This window comes from Haliotis cracherodii, unplaced genomic scaffold (assembly GCF_022045235.1).
Source record: "Haliotis cracherodii isolate W230 unplaced genomic scaffold, xgHalCrac1.p SCAF_2, whole genome shotgun sequence".
NCBI classification, from domain to species: domain Eukaryota; kingdom Metazoa; phylum Mollusca; class Gastropoda; order Lepetellida; family Haliotidae; genus Haliotis; species Haliotis cracherodii.
The window spans coordinates 7,358,283-7,382,600 of record NW_027266275.1 but is presented as its reverse complement, the minus strand read 5'-3'; the positions used below and the strand labels follow the sequence as shown (position 1 = coordinate 7,382,600).

Sequence of the window (24,318 nt, the reverse complement as noted above, 5' to 3'; positions counted from 1 at the left end):
GCATTTTGAACATTTAATTCACGTTCGCGTTAATTTCAGGATTTTCTAAATCTAAAGTTGATAGTTAGGAAGAATTGTACATACCGTAGTCGACCCAATAAGCGCCCCTCACCAGACATGTTGATTTACCGTTTAAATTGTATTTTTGGTTCAGCTAGGCATTGTTTTATATCCAGGGATTAAGATTACCTTGTGTATTTTCTCGTAAACTAAGCCGGACAGATTGCTGTACACACGTTTTCTTGGAATCTACCGGTGATTTGGTCAAGATACACCCAATGATATAACTTTACAGGATTTTAAATGCAAGGATTGGCAAAAGTTGTATCTGAAACTATTTTCTTATCAGGAATAATATATTCCAATATCTTGTTAATTTAGATGCAGCTTTTACTAAACATATTTAAAAAAATAATAACCCTAAGTGAAGCAGCTGATCGCTATTGCCGGGTATTATTTTTTACATGGAAACAGTCTGACCAGTCACCGTCAAGGCTCCCGTGCACGTGATCGCGTGATCGCGAGAATTACGTGTTGACATAGAATCGTACAACAAAAACAAATATGACTTTTAATGAATCAAAGTATGGTATTTATTATATATGTATCCATTCTCTTTCAACTAAAGTTCGTTTCAAGTCGTCAATAGCGGTAATCTGACCGTGGTAAGGCTTACTGATGAATTTACGCCAATTTGACTCTGAATTGGTCCCAATAAGCGCCCACCCCTTCTGTCTTTTTTTAAGCGCCCTAGGCGCTTATTTGGCCAAATACGGTAAGTCATAAGCCTTGTAAAGTAAGCTACTTCCTGTATTCTGTGTATCATATATATATGTATGATAGGACTTTAATGGGTCACTTTGAATACATTTAAACTTGCACAAGTTGCTAAGGAAATGATAACTGTATTCGATGTAATAAGCGCCCAGGGCGCTCTCCAAATTAGAAAAAGGGGGCTCTTATTAGAAGATAATTTTGGTGAAAGGTCGTAAATTTTATGGTTTCCGCTGACAGCCCGAAATGATACAAAAGAAAAGTCTGTGCGTATTATACAAGACAGATATATTTTTCCAGAATTTAATTGCTGGTAATTAAGGGTGCATATAACACATGATTGCGTATTATACACGAATAAATGTACACAAATTGTGTACATTAATCAGTCGGAAGGGTGCTAATTGGGATTGTTCACTAGCCAATATATTGGAAAATATCGCCGTGGGCGCTTATTAGAGCGGGGCGCTTATTACGTCGAATACGGTATTAGTTCAAATCATAAGGTCCAGATCATGTAAATAATTAAAACAAGTCTTTCAAAAGTCTCTAAGGTAATGATTATCAGTTTGAATCATAATTCCTAGATTATATAAATAATAACAAGTTGTCCTTTTAAATGACTGGCATCCTTAATGTACTGTCGGTTCATCTAGACTTGCCTGTTATTAGGAAAGAATTACTATACATTCATGGATTTGTCATTCTGCACAGCCTTGGAGAAAGGATAGGATACATTGTGTATGGTGACTGTAAGGTTGTGTATGGTGACTGTAAGGTTGTGTATGGTGACTGTAAGGTTGTGTATGGTGACTGTAAGGTTGTGTATGGTGACTGTAAGGTTGTGTATGGTGACTGTAAGGTTGTGTATGGTGACTGTAAGGTTGTGTATGGTGACTGTAAGGTCGTGTATGGTGACTGTAAGGTCGTGTACGGTGACTGTAAGGTTGTGTATGGTGACTGTAAGGTTGTGTATGGTGACTGCTAGGTCGTGTATGGTGACTGTAAGGTTGTGTATGGTGACTGTAAGGTTGTGTATGGTGACTGTAAGGTTGTGTATGGTGACTGTAAGGTCGTGTATGGTGACTGTAAGGTCGTGTACGGTGACTGTAAGGTCGTGTATGGTGACTGTAAGGTTGTGTATGGTGACTGTAAGGTTGTGTATGGTGACTGTAAGGTTGTGTATGGTGACTGTAAGGTCGTGTATGGTGACTGTAAGGTCGTGTATGGTGACTGTAAGGTTGTGTATGGTGACTGTAAGGTTGTGTATGGTGACTGTAAGGTTGTGTATGGTGACTGTAAGGTCGTGTATGGTGACTGTAAGGTCGTGTATGGTGACTGTAAGGTCGTGTATGGTGGCTGCATTAAGGTACTGTATGGTGGCTGCATTAAGGTTGTGTATGGTGACTGTAAGGTTGTGTATGGTGACTGTAAGGTTGTGTATGGTGACTGTAAGGTTGTGTATGGTGACTGTAAGGTTGTGTATGATGACTGTAAGGTTGTGTATGGTGACTGCAAGGTTGTGTATGGTGACTGTAAGGTCATGTATGGTGACTGCAAGGTCATGTATGGTGACTGTAAGGTTGTGTATGGTGACTGTAAGGCCGTGTATGGTGACTGTAAGGTCGTGTATGGTGACTGTAAGGTTGTGTATGGTGACTGCAAGGTTGTGTATGGTGACTGCTAGGTCGTGTATGGTGACTGTAAGGTCGTGTACGGTGACTGTAAGGTTGTGTATGGTGACTGTAAGGTTGTGTATGGTGACTGCAAGGTTGTGTATGGTGACTGTAAGGTCGTGTATGGTGACTGTAAGGTTGTGTACGGTGACTGTAAGGTCGTGTACGGTGACTGTAAGGTCGTGTATGGTGACTGTAAGGTTGTGTATGGTGACTGTAAGGTTGTGTATGGTGACTGTAAGGTCGTGTATGGTGACTGTAAGGTTGTGTATGGTGACTGTAAGGTTGTGATTGGATACATGCTCTGGTGTGAGAAAACTCAGCACTTGTCATGTTATGGAGTCGCTTATCATAGTCTAGTGGCTCAGTGGCTAGATAGAAGACGGTAGTTTGAATCAATTTATTTCTGACAGTATCTTGGAGTCTCTTTTACAAACTGTCATTATCATGCATTTCATCTCAACGATTGCTTAAAATACCATGTGAGGTATTCTCATTATCATGATTGTAGAAATCAGTGAAACCTCATGTACACAAACCCCAGGGGGATTTCTGGTTGGAATTGGTACTCTGCAACATATGCTTGTTGCCATGGTTGCAAGAGGCAACATAATGGATTGGATGGTCAGGCTCGGTGACTTGGTTGACTTGCGAATTATTGTACCCTAGGGTTTAGGTTTAGTTGCTCAAAATATCAATCACTGGTTTGTCTGGTCCAGACTTCATTATTTTCATATTCACCCTGGACACTGGTGATCCATATCAACACTACGGTCTGTGATCCATATCGACACTATGGTCTATGGTCCATATCAACACTATAGTCTATGGTCCATATCAACACTGTAGTCTATGGTCCATATCAACACTGTAGTCTATGGTCCATATCAGCACTGTAGTCTATAGTCCATATCAACACTATGGTCTATGATCCATATCAACACTATAGTCTATGGTCCATATAAACACTATTGTATATGGTCCATATCAACACTATAGTCTGTGGTCCATATCAACACTATAGTCTATGGTCCATTTCAACACTATTGTCTATGGTCCATATCAACACCATTGTCTATGATCCATATTAAAACTATAGCCTATGGTCCATATCAACACTATTGTCTATGTTCCATATTAAAACTATAGCCTATGGTCCATTTCAACACTATTGTCTATGTTCCATATCAACACCATTGTCTATGATCCATATTAAAACTATAGCCTATGGTCCATATCAAAACTATTGTCTATGTTCCATATCAACACCATTGTCTATGATCCATATTAAAACTATAGCCTATGGTCCATATCAATACTATTGTCTATGTTCCATATCAACACCATTGGCTATGATCCATATTAAAACTATAGCCTATGGTCCATGTCCACACTATAGCATATGATCCATATCAACACTTTAGTCTGTGGTCCAATACTAGCACTTTTCTTGTCCCGAACATGGGATAACTCAGTTTATTAATGATAGTCCTTGAGCGCTCAGAGTCAACGAGGTCTCACTGTCAATATAGTCCAGTATCTGATACACAACCTCATGATGATGATAATTCAACACAACGAGGCACCTATTGTCACAGTGCACAATGCTTCAACAAATGGTTACAGCCCTGGTGGTATATCAATTGTTTTTGTTGCCAGGTAACCTCCCCCCTCACCTGTACAGCAGCACCAGCTTTGGCGAGAACATCGACGATGAATGGTTCATCGTGTACCTCCTGTTCCGGCTCTCCAGGGCGTACCCAAGTCTTGTCATCAAGTAAGTCATTCTCATTCAATGCTGGGGGCACGGGTGGCCCAGTTGTCTAAGGCGCCGTCATTCGCTGTGCAGAGTTGCGTCCCTTGGGCACGCCAGAAACCTATGACTGTGGGTTCGAATCCCGGTTCGCCCCGATTATTTTTCTAGGTTTGTCAGCACCATAATGTGCTCGTGGGTTTCACCGAAGTGCTAAACGTCTGAGACCTGCATCACTTCAGGCTTTCCTCCCACATTAAGCTGACACGCCGTGATATAACTGGAATACTGTTAAAAGCGGCGTTAACCCAAACTCACTCACTCACTGATTCAGTGCTAAATGTGATGGGAATTGTGGGACTACTTTCCACATCCTCAACGAGTCCTGAGTTATGACAATCATACACCCATGTAATGATAGTCTTTGTGTTCGTTGGTCTCACCTCTGTGGTCTAATGGTAGAGCGTCCGCCCGGAGAGTGAAAAGTCCGGGCTTTGATCCATGGCCACGCATACCAAAAGACATTAAAAGATGTTACTTGTTACCCTGCCTGGCTAAAACAATGACTGGTTGGCTCAGAGTCAGTACACTGTGTCTGAGTGGGATATTCATGTTAAACTGACGCATGGTATCTCAGTGGGCTAGCACTATTAGTCTGGACTAGTACAAGCAGCCACACACACATGGCATGCACGTTACTATATAAGCGCAATAATCTTGGATGCGATATTAAACCCCATTTCACCTCACCTGCTTTTACCAAGGTGGTAACTATCTTACACCTGCATCACTTTCCTCCCCGAATAAGCTGACACGCTGTGATATGACTGGAATATTGTTTGTAAGCGACGTTAAACCCATCTTCCTCATGAAGAGAATTATAGCACTAATATCACTTAGAGGAATGGCCATGTCATCAGGTCTACTCCTGAACATGGAAATAGAACAGTAAATGAAACCAATTCGCGTACCAATTTACAACAATAAACAGCCTTCAAAGTTCACGTTAGACCGTTACCATATTTTCTTGAGTATAATGCGCACCCCTCTCTAGTGGATTCAGTAATTAAAACAATATTAAAAGGAATTTTGAATAAAATTGATGAAATAAGTTACAAACATAAGTCCAGATATACAAAGAACAGTTTTTATAGCCAGACAGTGTAATTACATAATTAATTTGCATACTTCAGTATGGATTTTTTTACATGGTATTTCCGGTCTTTCCGTTGGGGGAAAAAACCCATCAAAACTCATTATGGCGTGTATAATGCGCACCCCCTTCTACACAGCTGTGTTTTTTGGGGAAAAAGTGCACACTATAGAAAATATGGTAAGTAGTTTGAGATTACTAACCAGGGATTGATGTCGCTATGTCCAAGCTGCACATTTATTGCCAGGTTGCAACATTGCAGTAACATTTCCCACCACAGCAGTTATATTTGTTAAAAGAGGAGAACTGAATTCTTTTAGAATTGGTTGCAATTTTTGAGATTCCAAGAAACAAAACTTCATGGAAATACTGAAATGCACAGTAGGTCTGAATGCAGTGAACTTGCAGACCTAATTCTTCACAATTACCTCTTGAACAATAACTCATGAGGTTACAATCACATCAAACACATATCAAGATGTGAAAAGCCATATCTAGATTCCCTAAAAATAAAATACTGGACCACATTCTCAAGTTTATTTTCTCTTTGAATTTATTTATTTTTCAAAATAACTAAAAATACAGTGTTTCAATTTATGATAAAATAGTGCACCCAATATTTTGGTGAGCAACAAGATTAATTCACCTGGTTGCACCTTTTGGAAAGAAAGTGTAATCCCAAATATAACATGTTACATTTGACCACTTTCTAAAAGGCATTGTGAACCAATGACGTTAATATAAAGTTTAAATATGTGCACAAAGATCAAGCTTTAAACAGGTATGTAGTCCATGTGTTCCAAACCCAGAACGCAAAAACATTCTCTTCATATAAAACCCTTTTAATTTCAGTTCTATATATATCTGAGTATTTCAGCATGTTCAATAGAGAACACACTCGTGCCTATTCAAATATTTCAGGAAAGCACTTGTTTGATCTGGTAGAAGAAAGCGTCATTATGGAGTGAAGGACACAAGTGTGGCATGTTTCGAGCAGACATGGACGACTGTATACATATGTAAAAGTGTTCATGAAGCAGATCTTGAGTCAACTAGGGAACCGTGGGCCACTAATCTTTTTCATGTTTCCATGAAAAGGATTAGGGCAGTTCGTTGTGGACCATCTGGTCTGAATGATGACTCTTTATGTGTGAGATTGTATGCACTCATGTTGACAGTGTAAATAGAGAATGTTTTAGTACTAAAGGGGTTAATGCCTCTCTTTGTATTTCTTTTATTTGGAATTCTATTATGTCAGTTCTATCTTTTGTTTGCATAGTTAAAGGAATTGAATGGAAGATTTGTGTCTTAAATATCATGCTGACTGTGCTAAATGTTTGAAAAGGTTTTTTCTTCCAATGTTCAAGAAAATGTCAGATTTCTGTCAGCCTGTTTTGTTTATCAAAATCTCTCATCGTCTGTTTTTTGGTCTTGAAATTGAAGAACATGAGGTGTGATACAGGGCTTGTGTATGTGATCTAGGTGATGTTATGATAGTCTTCGCATGTGAACTGACCTTCGGTGACCCCTGCAGGTGCTTGGTGCGGGATGGTGGTTGTGGGGTGAGAGGTAGGCAGGCATGAAGTCAGCTGTAACCATAGCTTCCCTGTACTCAGGGCTAGGAAATTACAGGGCTGGTGATGCTGAAGACAGTACATCTGATGAAGATCAGTCAACCGTCGTAATCTCGGGTTGTTATGGGGATTAAGGAGCAGAGTGGGTCCCCGTAATACCTGGTACGCTTGTCTGCTCGTGAGAATTCAGGGGCAGAATATTTCCCCAGTATCTAATGCCTGTCTTCTGTGGGAATTCATGGTTAAAGTAGTTGAAGTCTTTTTCAGTATAATGGCCACAGGCCAAATACAATATAAATACATATATTATATACAAAGGGTGGTACAATATGATATAGTATATTGGCATTTATATTGAAATATACTTCAACAAAGTTCTTCCTGTGAGACAAGGTGGGTTAGGGTAGTGGTTAAAGCGTTCGCTTGTCACACCGAAGGGTGGAGCTCATTTCTGGTGTCCCCTGCCATGATATTGCTGGAATATTGGTAAGAGCAGTGTTAAAGCAGAGTATGCTTTTCACTCACTCACTCACTCACTCACTCACTCACTCACTGTGGAATAACAGCAGCAATATTTGCTGACTACTGGTTAGACCCCATTCTCTCACTGTAGAATTCCCCTATTGGATAATGAATAGTTGATACAGGCTTACACGCTGGCACCAGTTAAAGCCAAACCAAGATTCTCATTAGGATCTCCATGCCAGGTGCGACTCTAAGCCCCCAGTCTGCTGTTCTACATTCTACTGAAACATCTGGAAACACCTTATCCCCAGCTATGTTACATTAACCTTCTAGCACCCCTAGGCAGCATAGGTTGTATACTGCCCAGGGAGTTGAGAATGACTATCTCGTGGAAGGTCAGGCCTACACGTATTTAGGGATGCAGATTAGGGACAAACTCCAGAATGCTCATATCAAGGAAAAACTTTGGGCTGAGTACAAATGTAGACTTAAGAAAATCTGGAGTTCAGAGCTGAATGCTCGCAATAAAGTTAAAGCCACAAATACTTATGCTGTACGCGTCCTTTCATATTCTTTTGGTGTTGTTGATTGGACAAAACAAGAAATTCAGGGTATTGACACCCTCACGCGAAGAATCATGTCAGACAATAGATCCTACCACCTTCGCTCTTCCCTCAATCGCTTATATTTACCAATCATTGATTCATGATAGAATTGTTTTGTGCATTTTTGCACACATTTATTTGTCTGATGATCCTCTTGTGAAGCATGTCAAGACTCATGATGAAAACAAGGCATTCCACAGTTTTTGTAAATGAGCCAAGGATGTGGTACATAATCTCAATGTCAGTTTTGATTTTGTTGATGGTTCTGTACTGCTGGACGGTACAGAAATGAGTGTCAACCAAGTGACGTGCCATATCAAGTCGGCCCAGACTCAGTTTTTCAAGGAGACGCTATCTGAATGACCACTGCTTTGAGTTTATGTGCAGTGTGTTGAGAGGATCAGCAACCTTGCAGAGTCCTTCGTTTGGATGAGTTCGGCTTGGCCTGAAAAGTGAAACAGAAGGCTGTCTGTTTGCTGCTCAGGACCAGTCACTTCCCCTTCGAAACCGTCATTGTGTGATTTTGCATCAAAATGTAAATATGAAATGTAGATTATGTAATGAATTTAATGAGACTGTCCAACACATTGTCAGTGGATGCCCAGCTTTGGCACAAACACAGTATCTTGAGCGACATGATAGAGTGGCTCGATCATTTTATTACCGTCTTCGCCATGCTTGTGGGTTTTGACACAGAGGTCCATCCATGGTACAACCCAGAATATTTAGAGGGCGTCATGGAAAATGATAAATACAAAATTCTTTGAAATAGGCCTGTATACAGCCTCAGACATCAGGATCATGTATGCATACAAAGTATAAACACAAGTACTTAGTTTATAACACCTGTGAAGATCTGGGTAGAGAATTGGTCTACAGCAACCCATGCTTGTCGTAAGAGGGGACCAACGGGATTGGGTGGTCATGCTTGCTGACTTGGTTGATGCATGAGATTGTATCCCAATTGCATGGATCGATGCTCATGATATTAATGCTGGATTGCCTGGTCCAGACACGATTATTTATTTACTGGCGTCATATAGCTGGAATATTGCTGTGTGGCGTTAAACAACAAACATAATATGGACACAGGTACTTAGTTTATAAACACGCCAGGCCTGTATGATGGTGTATTCAAACACACTGTTTGATGAAATATTCAGTCATGACAATGAATACATATATAGAGCGGCTTCACAGAGGCCAGACTGACAGTTGCAATGATTACAGAATGATGAAAGTTTTTATTATGCCCTTGGAGTTTGAAACTAGGTCAGTTGTTTATATGCAGTATCCGATGGTTAGTTCTATATATAGTGCTCACATCTCTTTCTGAGTGACAGCTAATGACATGACCATTACTACAGCTGGACTGTTATCTATTGGTTTAGTATGCATGTCAGCTTAGACAACTTGTGGACTGGTCTCTATGGGTTTAGTCGAGTAATGTACGGATAAGCATGCATGAATCATGTGTGTAGTTATTAAATTCTGTTTAAGATGGGTACATTTTTATATTGTAGGGTTTGTTTATTGGCTTAAGTGCTGTTGGGTCTAAAAAAACTACTGCCACTTTTTGATATAGTGATGTTGGTATCTTGGTGTCTCATAGTAACCTTGTGAGAGGTACCACTTTCAAGTGAGAGTGCTGAGGTAAGATCTGCTAGGAGGTTTTACATTTGAATTGTAAGATCTGCTTGGAGGTTTTACTTTTGAATCGTAGGAACTACGTGGGGTTTTTACATTTGTATTGTAAGACCTGCTTGGAGGTTTTACATTTGAATTGTAAGATCTTCTTGGAGGTTTTACATTTGAATTGTAGGACCTACGTGGAGGTTTTTTACATTTGAATTGTAAGACTTGTTTGGAGGTTTTACATTTGAATTGTAAGACTTGTTTGGAGGTTTTACATTTGAATTGTAAGACCTGTTTGGAGGTTTTACATTTGAATTGTTATCACTTCAATTGACTGCATGCTGTGCATGGTCTTTCTCTTGCATGCTGTCATCGAATTCGTTAAATACCACAACTATTGTATTGTATCACAATTATTTATTCTGGTATTTCTTGCATTTTCGACTCTTCCTGTGTAAGTTAAAACGCTGTTCAGTTTTGGCATCAATCAAAACCGTGGAGGAGTGTTTTATCTATAACTTCCTGAATGAGGTCCAAGTGTAGTAATAAGTTTGTGTCAGTTCTTGTCCCTTCGTTTGCACGTCCTTTTGTTCAGACAGACATGCAAAACTGGTACTCATAAGGTGTTGACATTTTGGTCTCTTGCTGTACAGAGTTGTCCCCCTTAGCTCCACGCCTCTGCCCGTTGTGGATTGGGACCCCAGTTTGCATGGGTACTCTCCTTGGGTTTGTCAGCATCATGCCGACCTGGTTTCACCAAGTGGTTGACCTCTTGAGTATCATCGCTGTAAAGTATTTGATGTTACATTTACTATTTTTGGGGTGGTCGGGTAGCCTAGTGGGTAAGTGCTGCTCGTCACGCCAAAGACCAGGTTTGATTCCCGACATGGGTACAGTGTGTGAAGCCCATTTCTGGTGTCCCCCACCGTGATATTGCTGGAATATTGCTAAAAGCGGCGTAAAACCAAACTCACTCACGTTTACAACTTTCATATGTTTGTGCATGATATGGGATGGTACAACTATGAATAAATCTGAGTAAAATAGGGGTCAATAATATTACATCACTGTGTGTGAGGTGAGGAGGGGTACTAGAACATATTCTGCCCTTGGATCCTGTTGGTCTAAGATGAGTAAGCACCCTAGACAATCAATACTCATGATTTATGAGTGCACTTCAAATGAAACTATGTGGAAATTGTTACACTAATGAATGATAAATGAGTATTTACAAAAAGCAAAAATGTTGGATCTCTTTTTCATGTTTATATATATGTTAAATAAACATCACTGAAAGCAAACTGGAAGCAAACAGTCAAAATGAAATTTACTGAAGCTAGCTTAAGTAGATAAATAGATATAGTTGTTGATAAGAGGTTTTAAAAAACTTTTAATATCCTGTGAGAGGCATTAAGTGCACATTTGCAATAAAAGCCAGTTTTATGTTTGAAATAAATTCATTATCAAAATTAGAAACTATTTGGTCTGATAAAAGTATGACCATCTGCAAAATTTAGCTAAAAGGAACAAAATACCCAAATCAATATGTGAAGATCTTGGAAGGAGCCATGTGCCCTGTGCCTTGTCTCAAGTCAGTCTGACCTCAGAGCCAGTGAGAAGTTGATAAATCACTCCCTTGCTGCTTCAACCAGACAGTCCATTCATAAAAACCTGATTCCTGGCTATTATCTAACAAGGGGCATCCTAAATATCCCATATGTCTGCTGCCTGACAATGCCTTGCTGTGGGTCCTGTCACTGCAAGTGTTGTAATGAGGAAATGATGGACTTGTTTATAAGGGAGGTGCAGTCTCACCGTTGTCTACAGGTTGGTTTACAGGTGCTGGGAATGCTTAAGTCATGAAGTGAATGGGGTTTGCAGCAAATTATATCCAGCTACAGGGAAAATGTCTTTTTAATAGGTCATGGTCTTCGTCACAAGAGTATAGGACGTAAATCTGATTTTGTATTTATGGGACCTCTTTCAAGTTTTTGTGAGCAGTTTATACTCAGAGGGTTATTATTCCTCAGAGGGTTATTGTGAGATCAGATCAGTAGGTAGTGGTAATGGAGCATTTTTTCAAATGACCCATTCTTCTGTAGGGATGGAAGGTAACCAAGAATGTCTACAAGCTCAAATAGTGATAACTTATAGCAATACCCGAAAATGTTCGAAATTCTACTATTCCTTAGGATATGTTTAACCTTAACAAGACAACATAGTGAAGACTGGTCGGGGCAAGTGCTAATTTCCATTCCTGCTTCTGATGAGGTCAGAGATGAACCCTCAATGACATCGATGTCTCTTCATCCATATCAGGGGGAGGTAGGGTAGCCTAATGGTTAAAGCCTTTCGCTCGTCAAGCCAAGGACCCGGGTTCGATTCCCCACATGGGTACAATGTGTGAAACCCATTTCTGGTGATTCCGGCCGTGATAGTGCTGGAATATTGCTAAAAGCAGCGTAAAACCATACTCACCCACTCTTCCATAATCAAGACCTTGAGTTGTTCCTGAAGGTCATATGTAGTGTGATGGGGAGATCTGACTTGGAACAGAAAACCAACGCTGTAATATATGCATAAAACATGTCTGTTGCCTCACCTGCTTTGGTGAAATATCCCACCGGGTTGGAAAAGGTCCCCAGCAAACAATGCTGGTCGTGAAAGGTGACCTAATGGATTGGGTGGTCAGGCTCAGTGACTTGGTTGATTGCGTCTTACTGGACCCCAACAGCATTGTCCTTTGCTCATGATATCAATCACTTGTCTGGACCAGATTTGGTTATTTACAAGACAGCTTCAGGCAGCTTGAATATTGTTGCACTAAGTATCAAACAAACAAACAAACAAACAGACAGCATGGACAGCAACCAAGAAAAGAGCATCCATCTTAAAAATCTTATACAAATGCCTCCATTCAACATGTTAACTATGACCACATTGAAATAATAATGTTTTAGAATTCAGATAAAAAGGGTCAAGTGCACCCTGTGTTGTGTGCAAGGGTCGAATGCACCCTGTGTTGTGTGCAAGGGTCAAGTGCACCCTGTGTTGTGTGCAGTGGTCAAGTGCACCCTGTGTTGTGTGCAGTGGTCAAGTGCACCCTGTGTTGTGAGCAAGGGTCGAATGCACCCTGTGTTGTGTGCAAGGGTCAAGTGCACCCTGTGTTGTGTGCAGTGGTCAAGTGCACCCTGTGTTGTGTGCAAGGGTCAAGTGCACCCTGTGTTGTGTGCAGTGGTCAAGTGCACCCTGTGTTGTGTGCAAGGGTCAAGTGCACCCTGTGTTGTGTGCAGTGGTCAAGTGCACCCTGTGTTGTGTGCAAGGGTCGAATGCACCCTGTGTTGTGTGCAGTGGTCAAGTGCACCCTGTGTTGTGTGCAAGGGTCGAATGCACCCTGTGTTGTGTGCAGTGGTCAAGTGCACCCTGTGTTGTGTGCAAGGGTCAAGTGCACCCTGTGTTGTGTGCAAGGGTCAATTGCTCCCTGTGTTGTGTGCAAGGGTCAAGTGCACCCTGTGTTGTGAGCAGTGGTTGAATGAACCCTGTGTTGTATGCAAGGGTCAGATGAAGCTTCACTATGTGAGGACAATGCTGAATTACTTGCAACCCGGACCTGATGACCACCTGACAGTGTGTATTTCTAAGGGCTATTTGAGGATCATTATGTCCATGGATTCAGTGATTGATTAGTTAATCATGGTAATTTAATTGCAAACTATCAGTGATGTGATTAGTTCTGGTAATGTATTGCAGAACATCAGACAATGACGGAGAGTTCCTGCTAATTGAGGCTGCTGAAGCACTGCCTAAATGGCTGACGCCAGAGACGTCCGACAACAGGGTAGGTGTGCGACGAGTTGGTACAGCATTTGAAAAGAAAGAACCTATATTTAACATGGTTAATAGATGAACAGATTTGTCAACAAAAGTTCTTGATTTGGACATAGGAAATGTATCCTATATCAGTTGTACTGAGTATGAAGGGTACTGTGTCAGTGCACAGTAGGATTTGTATAGTCTTCATTGAGTCCTGTTGAGGTCAAACTTCTAGTGCATGCTGAAAATTAAATTCATTCACCGTATTTTTACGTGTTCATTCCCAGATTGAAACAATATGTAAAACCAGAAATCTCAATGTAGACGAACTTAGTGTGAAACCAACAAACAAACAACAAATGGTAAACTATCAACAATTGTACTACAAAATTAACTCGGTTTACAGATCAATACAAATTATGGCACAGCAATTACAAGGGCAGTATGCAATAGAGTGGTAGTACAAAATTCATTGGCAGTATCAAATACAGAATATGATGGCAGTGGTGATATCAAAAAGTTCAGTATTAATAATATTCACCTATCCGCGACAGTGGTCAAGCTTCAGAGATAGGCCTAGGCTGGAAATCCTGGGTGATAAGTGATCTTCACATGAAAGCTGGTCTTGATGTAATGTCAAATGAAATGTGAGATGAAATGTGAGATGACAGGCACGCGGCCACTCCACTTATATAGTCTAACTAGCTTCCGGCACTTCCCACACAGTGCTTGACCAGTTCATTGTCACTGGAACATCACAGAATATTCCATGTAATAAACTTATTCACCACTGCTGACATTAAGTAGTACTACATTCCTGACAACAGTCATTGTCCAAATACAATGCAATGAACTTCTACTGAATCTCAATGTAATACAGTTACAATCATTGTTTAACAGTAAATTACACTGCTATTTAACAGCACTCACTGTGATGTGTTCCAGATGTAGCTCTGCCAGGGAGATACACATTATACCTTGTGTGAAGTTTGCTGTTACATAAGATAGCTATGTGATAAATCGCTGAGAACAGTGAAGAATGAAGCGTGGTTTATTTCACGATAAAACAGTGTTCTATCATGACCTTATTTCTGGAAATTCGAACATACTCTAGCTATGATGATATCATAAATATGATGACATTATGTTTTAGAGGTTGGCGAGTTGTTCCCCTTAGATGGAGCTGGCAACACAGATAAATGCTTATTGCAAAAGTAGGCGACATTCAATCTGTTAGTGTACAAAAGATACAGATAATGGCCATGATTATTGTGAGATGATTCAGGAAATACCAAACTGAAACCCCCTGTTCATAAAATGGACTTGTGCGACATGGCCCATATAAGTAATAAATGTCCTGTGGGAATTGTGTATGGTACAATAAGATCACTGCAGGATATAAAACCTCATCATTTATTTGTTCAATCTTGTTTCCAGGTGTACATCTATCAGGGAGATATACACATTATACCTATCCCACAAACCCCAGCAGAGATGATGGAGCTCCCGTTGTTTGCGCCGGACATCCCCGATGGTGTCACGTGTATACGTGAACACACCAGCCTCACACGGGCATCACCACAGATACAGCGATACATCTTCTCCCGGCTCAGCTGGTCTGTATGACTTCCTCATCATTATCTCTTGTAAACATCTATCTGAAGTCATGATATAGATGGGGGGCACGGGTGGCCCAGTCGTCTAAGGTGCCGCGATTCGCTGTGCAGAGATGCGTCCCTTGGGCACGCCAGAAACCTATGATTGTGGGTTCAAATCCTGGTTCGCCCCGATTATATTTCTAGGTTTGTCATCACCTTACCCGTGCTCGTGGGTTTCACTGAAGTGGTAAAAGTCTGAGACCTGCATCACTTCAGGCTTTCCTCCCACATTAAGCTGACACGCCGCGATATAACTGGAATACTGTAAAAAGTGGCATTAAACCCAACTCACTCACTCATTATATAGATGCATGTTACAGTCAGTTGTTAGCGATACACAATGTATTTTGTACCTGTGAAGACTGCCTCCGTGGTCTAGTGGTAGAGTGTCTACTTAGAGAGCAGAAGGTCGGGAGTTCGATCCCTTGCCACGTCATACCAAAAGACGTTAAAAGATGGTACTTGTCGTTACCCTGTCTGGTGCTTGGCATTAAGGGGCTAAAACAAGGACTGGTTGGCTCGGAGTCAGCATAGTGTGTCTGAGTGGGGTATTCATGTTAAACTGCAGCATGGTATCTCAGTGGGCTAGCACTATAAATCGGCATCAATCCGGACTAGACAAGCAGCCACACACACACACACCCACACACACGTGCATGCACGTCGCTGTATAAGTGCAATAATCTTGGACGAGACATTAAGCCCCATTTCACCCCACCTTGTACCTGTGACAGGAACATTACAGACGTCTGAGGATGCTTACATATATGCAACATACAGAAGTAAACACTCAAGAGAATTTCATCTCCCATCGCCTCTTGTTCATACCTTCTTTTGAAAAGTGTGAGTAAGTAAGTTACCAAATTAAACTATCAGTGTGGGTTCGACTCCCGGTTTGCAGCGATTATGTTTCTAAGTTTGTGAGCACCATGCCTGTGCTCATGGGTTTCACCAAAGTGGTATACGTCTGAGACCTGCAACACTTCGAGCTTTCCTCCCAGGCCAAGCTCACACGCCGTTATATAACTGGAATAGTGTTCAAAGCTACATTCACCCCAAAATCAGTCTCTCTCACTCTATCATACCATTTAGATGACGATCTGTAGATAATGTTGTGAATTCCCAAACATGTCAGTGTACAACTAGTGTGTAAATTCGCACAGCGTGACTGGTGGAGATAGGTATCATGTTCATGTACAAATATGTTTATGTTTTCTGGCAGTGCATTGGGTAATATTTTATTTCAGCTTCCCTGAAAAGATTAAAGAAAATGTCCATCACACCAACTGCTACATCCCAGCGAAGCTGGTGCCGGTCTTACGGCGGAACCCTGCCCTGGTCGCACCCGCCGTGCACGCCTTCTACTACCGCGACCCTCTAGACCTACAGGTAGTTGTTATAGGATAGGCCTCAGTAGAAATACCTTAAAGATGGCACAGGAAGACAGTTAATGGTCATTAGTTAATTACCAGTAATTATAGTAAACAGACAGTATCAGACATAGCAGACAGTATCAGACATAGTTCAGGTGAGCAAAGGGCTTGAATCACCCTGTCTCTATTATATTGGTACATCCAGTCTTCTAGAAATGGTCCCATCTCAAAATGACTCAAACGATCAAGTCTGCCATGTTTGTCAACAACCAGGGGTGGATAACTCTAATTTCCACTTTTGCTGCCACCAACAACACTCAACATTTTACCAGTGCTTCATTCACTTGCTGCCACTGCCAGTGACTAAACTTACAATGAGTTCTACTGCCACATAACAGTAATGGCACATTTGTTTGTAAATCTTCTTGCATTCATTCATTAAATTATTGTGACAATTGTTTTGACAGAGTGTAAAATATTCAAGGAAAGTGCGCTCATATAGAAATTCACTGTAATGTTGTGAACCTCTTCAATTACAGGCTTGTAGAACTATGCAGATCTTCTCACCAACTGACCAAGTTCTAGCAAGGGTAAGGAAGTGTCAACTGTTTAATGCCTGATCTCCATCAGATGTGTTTATGTATGCTGTAACCACCAAATCTCGGACTCTTGGGACGAGCCCAACTTTACGACCCAGGAACTCAACCCCCGATGACCTGACCCTACCTGGGTACCAGCTGTTGGTCCCAAGAGTTAGGTACATCATGTCCGACTGGGAATTGCTTTACCGGTGCCCTGGCAAATGTTATTTCCATACACGTATAAAATGATCAGATCATGCATATACTGAAGTCATATATACATCTTCACAAGTAGTCAACCGTATAAAAGTCAGAAACAGTGTGTGCTTAGTCAGAAAGAAATGGAAACATGAGCAACTTTTATTGTTATTGTATTTAAACAATATATCACGTGACTAACAATGGGTCGGGGTAGTCCTGTGGGTACTCGGGTCCTACTTCAGCAACCAATGCTTGCCATAAAAGGCAACTATGTTTGTTTGCCTCGCCCCGATTATTTAGACAAAGTGATTTAGTGGAATATAGATGACTGTGGCATCAATACACATGAAGATCCCAACAACCCATGCTTGTCGTAAGAGGCGAGTAACGGAATCAGGTTGTCAGGCTTGCTGACTTGGTTGATCCATGTCATCGTAACCCAATTGCGTGGATCGATGCTAATGATATCAATCACTGGATTGTACAGACTAGATTATTTACAGACTGGTAAATTATTGCTGGAATATTGCTGAGTGTTATGTTTAACAACAAACAAACAAATGTTTCAGAACATTGAGGATATTTACTGACTTTTATCAAATATGCTGTTTATCTCATCAAGTGTCATGGCTAGAATTGTTATATTTATTGTGACCAAGGGATTTGTCTCTTTGATATATTAGGCTATCTCACTGCCTGTTATCCAATAAATGCCCCTCTCCTCAAGCATTACATGTCAGAGTTATCTCCCTTCGTATTTGTAACTGTCAATAATTGTAACTTCCAGAATCACAATAGTGTTATCGTTCTTTTTCATTTTCTGGGTTACACTTTAAGTGTGAGTATGTGTGGCAGCCATATGCACAGACTTGATTATTTACAGACCGCTGTCATATAGCTGGACTCTTGCTGAGTGCAGCGTTAAACAACAAGTAAACACTACACTCTAGGCCTAATTAAACAACCATAGTTAACAAAGAAGTCCTAGTTAACATAATGTATTGTAAGGGGAATAACTCTGATATTACATGTGCAGCCTATAGATTTGTTTTGTTTGTTTGCTTTTTAACACCGCGCACACAATATTCCAGCTATATGCTGGCGGTCTGTAAATAATCGAGTCTGGACCAGACAATCCACTGATTGGCATCATGGGCATCTGTCCATGCAATTGGGATACCATGAGCTAGCCTGACCACTCGATCCCGTTAGTCACCACTTATGACAAGAATATTCGCCTTTTCCGTCAAACATTGGTTGCTGAAGACCTATTCTACCCTGGATCTTCAGGGGTCCAGCCCACTAGTAACAGATGTGTGACACTATGTGTTGTGTGTGCAGGTGAAGCTGACTCGCTGCCTGTATGCCCAGCTGATGCACCAACAGTTCACCCCGGACAAGAGGAGCAGCTACACGCTGCCCGCGTCGTCTAATCCCAAGTTCCAGTCACATGACCTGGGCATGAAACTGGTCAGTCTCTCTATGTAGATATTATTATCCAGAGATAATTTCAGTTCGTCAATTGAGATGTTTATCATGATTAGATCAGTTGCATAATATGGCAGGTGTGGTCAGCATTGACTTGCATGATGATCATGAGAGCCGGTCAGATATTGAAACTGCCCTGGCTTTATTGAATGAGTTACCATGACATCCATTGGTCAACTCTCACTGTAACTTTTAAGGCTTTTTGCAGGAAAAATGATGATTGAAAAATAATCTCAATTTTTATTAATTTCATTTAATAATATCTGATTAAGATATTGCACTTGGTTGGATGGAAGACACAACAATTCGATGTGGAGAGTTGCCTCACTTAAGTGTGCCAGAAACCTATGATCATGGGTTTGAATCCCTGATGATGTTTCTAGGTTTGTCAGCTCATTGGTTTCCTCAACAGGTGGTACACGTCTAAGACCATCGTTGCTTTCTTCGCACATTAAGCTGACATGCCTTGATATAACTGAAATACTGTTCAAAGGGGTGTAGAACGTGAGTCACTCATGCAGGTATAATTTGAGTTGATCTGATAGTGAGTCCACAACTCCTTTGTTTGTTGCAGGCTCATGGCTTCGAGATCCTGTGTACCAAGTGTTCCAGTGGTCAGCGGATGGGCGTCAACGGTCACACAGTTTCATCTGACCGGGATGTACGGTGGCAGAGGTACCTCAAGTCACTCAACATGAGTGGATATTTCAGGGTAGGTGAATGTTGGACTTTGGCTAAAACATCCAACCAGCTCATCCTTGAAAGCATGTTTATGTGTCCTCTACTTGTCACCTTGGGATGACATTGTTATATCCTTACCCTGAGATAAGGGCTTGTTTGACACTTACCCAGAGAAAAGGACTTGTTTCACACTTACCCCGAGATAAGGGCTTTTTTTTACAGTTACCCCGAGATAAGGGCTTGTTAAACAGTTACCCCGAGATAAGGACTTGTTTCACATTTTCCTTCACATAAAGACTTATGTATGTTTCTCCAAGTTATGTAGCTGTATGCTGACTGATCTATCTTCCACCAAGTTACCTAGCTGTACTCTGACTGATCTATCTTCCCCCAAGTTACCTAGCTGTACTCTGACTGATCTATCTTCCCCCAAGTTACGTAGCTGTATGCCGACTGATCTCTCTTCTCCCAAGTTACCTAGCTGTACTCTGACTGATCTATCTTCCCCCAAGTTACCTAGCTGTATGCCGACTGATCTCTCTTCCCCCAAGTTACCTAGCTGTACTCTGACTGATCTATCTTCCCCCAAGTTACGTAGCTGTATGCTGACTGATCTATCTTCCCTCAAGTTATGTAGCTGTGTGCTGACTGATCTATCTTCCCTCAAGTTATGTAGCTGTATGCCGACTGATCTCTCTTCCCCCAAGTTACCTAGCTGTATGCTGACTGATCTATCTTCCCTCAAGTTATGTAGCTGTGTGCTGACTGATCTCTCTTCCCTCAAGTTATGTAGCTGTGTGCTGACTGATCTATCTTCCCTCAAGTTATGTAGCTGTGTGCTGACTGATCTATCTTCCCTCAAGTTACGTAGCTGTATGCTGACTGATCTATCTTCCCTCAAGTTACGTAGCTGTATGCTGACTGATCTATCTTCCCTCAAGTTATGTAGCTGTGTGCTGACTGATCTATCTTCCCTCAAGTTATGTAGCTGTATGCCGACTGATCTCTCTTCCCTCAAGTTATGTAGCTGTGTGCTGACTGATCTATCTTCCCTCAAGTTATGTAGCTGTATGCCGACTGATCTCTCTTCCCCCAAGTTACCTAGCTGTATGCTGACTGATCTATCTTCCCTCAAGTTACGTAGCTGTACTCTGACTGATCTATCTTCCCTCAAGTTATGTAGCTGTGTGCTGACTGATCTATCTTCCCTCAAGTTATGTAGCTGTGTGCTGACTGATCTATCTTCCCTCAAGTTACGTAGCTGTATGCTGACTGATCTATCTTCCCTCAAGTTACGTAGCTGTATGCTGACTGATCTATCTTCCCTCAAGTTATGTAGCTGTGTGCTGACTGATCTATCTTCCCCCAAGTTACCTAGCTGTACGCTGACTGATCTATCTTCCCCCAAGTTACGTAGCTGTATGCTGACTGATCTATCTTCCTCCAGGATGAAGTGACCGGGTCCAAGCTGTACACGGAGCTGCTGGTGGAGGCTCGTAAGTTCTACATGGATCAGCTGCAGATCAGCAACAGGTACGACTCATGGATCAGCACGGGTTACACGTGTAGGAAACATGACATAGAAATCATAGAAATTACAGCATTTGGGGAAAGTGAAAGAGCCTTACAAAAAGTGTATGCATGTCTTGATTTGGTATTAACAATAGCGTGAAGCACTTGTAAAATGTCCTTATACATCAGTGAGTACCTGGAGATGGATTGGCTGGCATTTGAATTTTATGTTCCAGAAGAAATATGCAATTAATAATTTTTGAGAGGTGTAATTTGGTCTGTAGAAAACAACTGTGATTCATTTGCTCATCACCTGCAAATAATTGTGAATATTTCCTTTGTTTTGTTTGTTTGTTTGCTTGTTGTTTAACACCTGACTCAGCAATATTCCAGCTATATGACAGCGGTCTGTAAATAATCGAGTCTGAACCAGACAATCCAGTGATTGACATCATAAGCATCGATCCACGCAATTGGGATATGATGACATGCATCAAACCAAGTCAGCGAGTCTGACCACCCAATCCCGTTAGTCACTTCTTTAACAAGCATAGTTGCCTTTTACAGCAAGCATGGGTTGCTGAAGACCTTCTACCCCGGATCCATATTCGACAAATGTACCAAGTTGAATGTTTTACATTCAAAGATAACTTACCTGTCCCTCGTGTCATATAGCAGCAGGCAATGATTACACTGTCCCCATGAAGCTCCTCCTACCTTCTCTCATGTGATGTTGTGTGTTGTCAGTGGCTCCTTCAGGGCGAGCCCCGGGGAGGAAGTGCTGGACCTGGTGGGCAGCACCAGCTATGACCTGGACAGTCTCCGGAGGCAGGAGCAGACGCTGGCCTCGCCTGACGGTAAGGAGTCCACCTGCCTGGTCCAGAGGATACTGAGGGATGCAGATATGTTCCTTGGATGGCAATATGCTTTAGATCTTAATTCTATTGCTGTTGAAATGTTTTTTATCCATTTGCCAAGTTTTTAGACCAGAAACAGGCCCAACAAATCAACTTTTCAATGCTATTTTACAAACTTACAGATGGGATATGGACAAGTTATTCTAAGGGTGTCCTTGTTTTTTGAAGTGCCAGGAGTTCAGTGTCACAGCCTCATATAGTTTTAACAGTGTGGCCGAAGTTATGTTAGTGGAAATTGTGTGATTTAATTGGACATTTGACACAATGATATACAAGGATATACTTACCCTGGCTACTTTCCTCTACCAAAAACACTCTTAAAACATCTATCATCGTCGTCGTCATCATCATCCAATTGCTCTTCTCCCCCACAGATGACAGCTGGTTGAACCTGACCCCCGAGTCTCTGGATGAGATCCTAAAGAAGGCTTCAGGGAGGTCCGACCCTGACGCCTTTGACATGACCAAGGTCGCAGACTCCATGAAGACATTTGTAGGACATGTATCAGGAGTAGAAGGAGCAGAGTTTCCGCAGTAAGTGAGAAAGTTCTCCTGCTCATCTGCTTCAACACTTTTTGGGAGGCGGTTGCGTGGTCTAGTGGTTAAAGCCCTCCCTTGTCACCCCGAGGGCCAGGGTTTAGTTCCCCATACTCCCTCACCTACTATTATGCAGCTTCTTCTTCTGTTTTATGATATTTTTGGACAATTTGAAGATGAAGAGGAAACATACTCCTCGGCCATGTTCCTTGGCTACAGCTGTAGCTCTATGGCTGCCTAGTGGAACAGGGCCCTCCTGGTTAATTATGCGATTTTTGTTTAAGTGAATCATTGATAACTTAAAAAGTAGTTTATAGTATTGATTACAAGCTTACATGAGTCATCTAATATTTGAAAATACATACATGTAGTGCCCCCGTTTCTTCATGGACTCAATGGTGTCATGATTTCCAGTGTGTATTTACGATGTTTACAGAGAGTCTGAAGAGGGAGAGATACAGTTTGAGAGCACAGGCTTCATTCATGCCATGCAGAAGATGTTTGGTGAGTAGAACACCGCCATCTTGCATTGGAAGGATTCACTGTCACATCAAACAATGTTAAATACTAAAACGGGGTGCAGAGGTAGGCTTGTTGTTACAGTGTTTATTCAGAAACATCTTACACAGCTCTTGTTTCTGTCAAGAACAAGCAGTAGATGCATCAAGCAGTAATGCAGGATAAGTGTACGAATTTAAAAACAAAATCTAGTTTTTACTAGGTTTGTCAGGACGAAGACCAAAGTTTGATTCCCCACATGGGTACAATGTTAGATGCCCATTTAATTTTTTGGTGTCCCCTGCCGCGATAATGCTGTGATATTGCTAATAGAGGCACAAAACCATACTCAATCACTCACTCAGACTCCATACTGAAAGATGGGCACTATCTTCATCAGTAAATGCCTCTCATTCTGTACATGATTAATGTTTACTGTGTCTTGATGAAGTCAATGTTTTAATGGTGGCATTAGTGGCCAAGTTACAATGGAATTTACTATGCACAGTTGCCTCCCTTGGCAGTACTAGGATTGCTGATTGTTAGTTTGAGTCATATCCTTGCTGGAAAAACCATATATGTTTAAGTTACCTTTTTACAACATGTAAACGGCAGAATAATATGTATTTGGTACAAACAAAGCATTCTCCGCGCATACTCACAAAATTTTGGTGCCTCAAATCCCCGTAAAAGTCAAAGTTTGTCGATAACCGCAGCTATCAACTTCCTAACAAAACATGGTTTCCAAAATAGTGGCCAAAATCCTAAACGGCACAAACCCAAATCCGGTAATTCAAACTTGGTAAAACAGCCTTGAAATACAAAAACTGTTTCAATTCCCAACACAATGTTTCTTGTATTTTGCTTCCTGTATCTTTTGCGTAATGACCTTCACACTCAATATGCTAATATGTTCATTATCATCACTCATCTTGTACCCAGAATTCAATGATGAGGACGATGCATCCAGCTCCGATGAATTTGAGGAATATGACTGGGATGACAGTGATGATGACTTTGAGTCGCCGCCTAAACACTCTCCTTCCAAGAGGCCCTATACTAGGAAGTCCCCCAAGAAAGCTGCTCCTCGGGCAGATCCTAAGATACAGAACGTGATGGACATGATGGACCGGGAGCTGGCTCAGACCAACGTGGGGAAGAGCTTCGAGAGGGAAACAGTCAAACAGGTAGGTGTGGTCAGACTGAACCCTTCATCTCAAACAGTAACCCTTGGACTCTGGGCCAGAACAGGTCCCCAAGACTCGATGCATTCCTCTTCATGGGGATTTCAGGGTAGAATACATCCCCAATACTCAATGCATTCCTCCCCAAGGGGATTTCAGGGTATATTGGTCCTCAATACTCAATGCATTTCTCCCCATGGGGATTTCAGGGTATATTGGTCCTCAATACCCAATGCATTC

At 41.4% G+C, this 24,318-nt stretch overlaps 1 protein-coding gene across 1 annotated transcript in view; it reads left to right on the top strand.

Moving 5' to 3' along the window:
• LOC139469658 (protein ecdysoneless homolog) overlaps nucleotides 1-24,318 on the top strand; it is a 41,325-nt gene that overhangs the window by 12,621 nt on the left and 4,386 nt on the right. Inside the window, exons 2-13 of the mRNA XM_071251888.1 lie at nucleotides 4,110-4,227; nucleotides 13,386-13,473; nucleotides 14,886-15,064; nucleotides 16,354-16,495; nucleotides 17,019-17,069; nucleotides 18,603-18,731; nucleotides 19,324-19,461; nucleotides 20,878-20,963; nucleotides 21,690-21,799; nucleotides 22,234-22,393; nucleotides 22,833-22,900; nucleotides 23,837-24,081. Coding sequence (XP_071107989.1) covers nucleotides 4,110-4,227; nucleotides 13,386-13,473; nucleotides 14,886-15,064; nucleotides 16,354-16,495; nucleotides 17,019-17,069; nucleotides 18,603-18,731; nucleotides 19,324-19,461; nucleotides 20,878-20,963; nucleotides 21,690-21,799; nucleotides 22,234-22,393; nucleotides 22,833-22,900; nucleotides 23,837-24,081 — 1,514 coding nt within the window. The remainder of the gene's footprint in view (nucleotides 1-4,109; nucleotides 4,228-13,385; nucleotides 13,474-14,885; nucleotides 15,065-16,353; nucleotides 16,496-17,018; nucleotides 17,070-18,602; nucleotides 18,732-19,323; nucleotides 19,462-20,877; nucleotides 20,964-21,689; nucleotides 21,800-22,233; nucleotides 22,394-22,832; nucleotides 22,901-23,836; nucleotides 24,082-24,318) is intronic.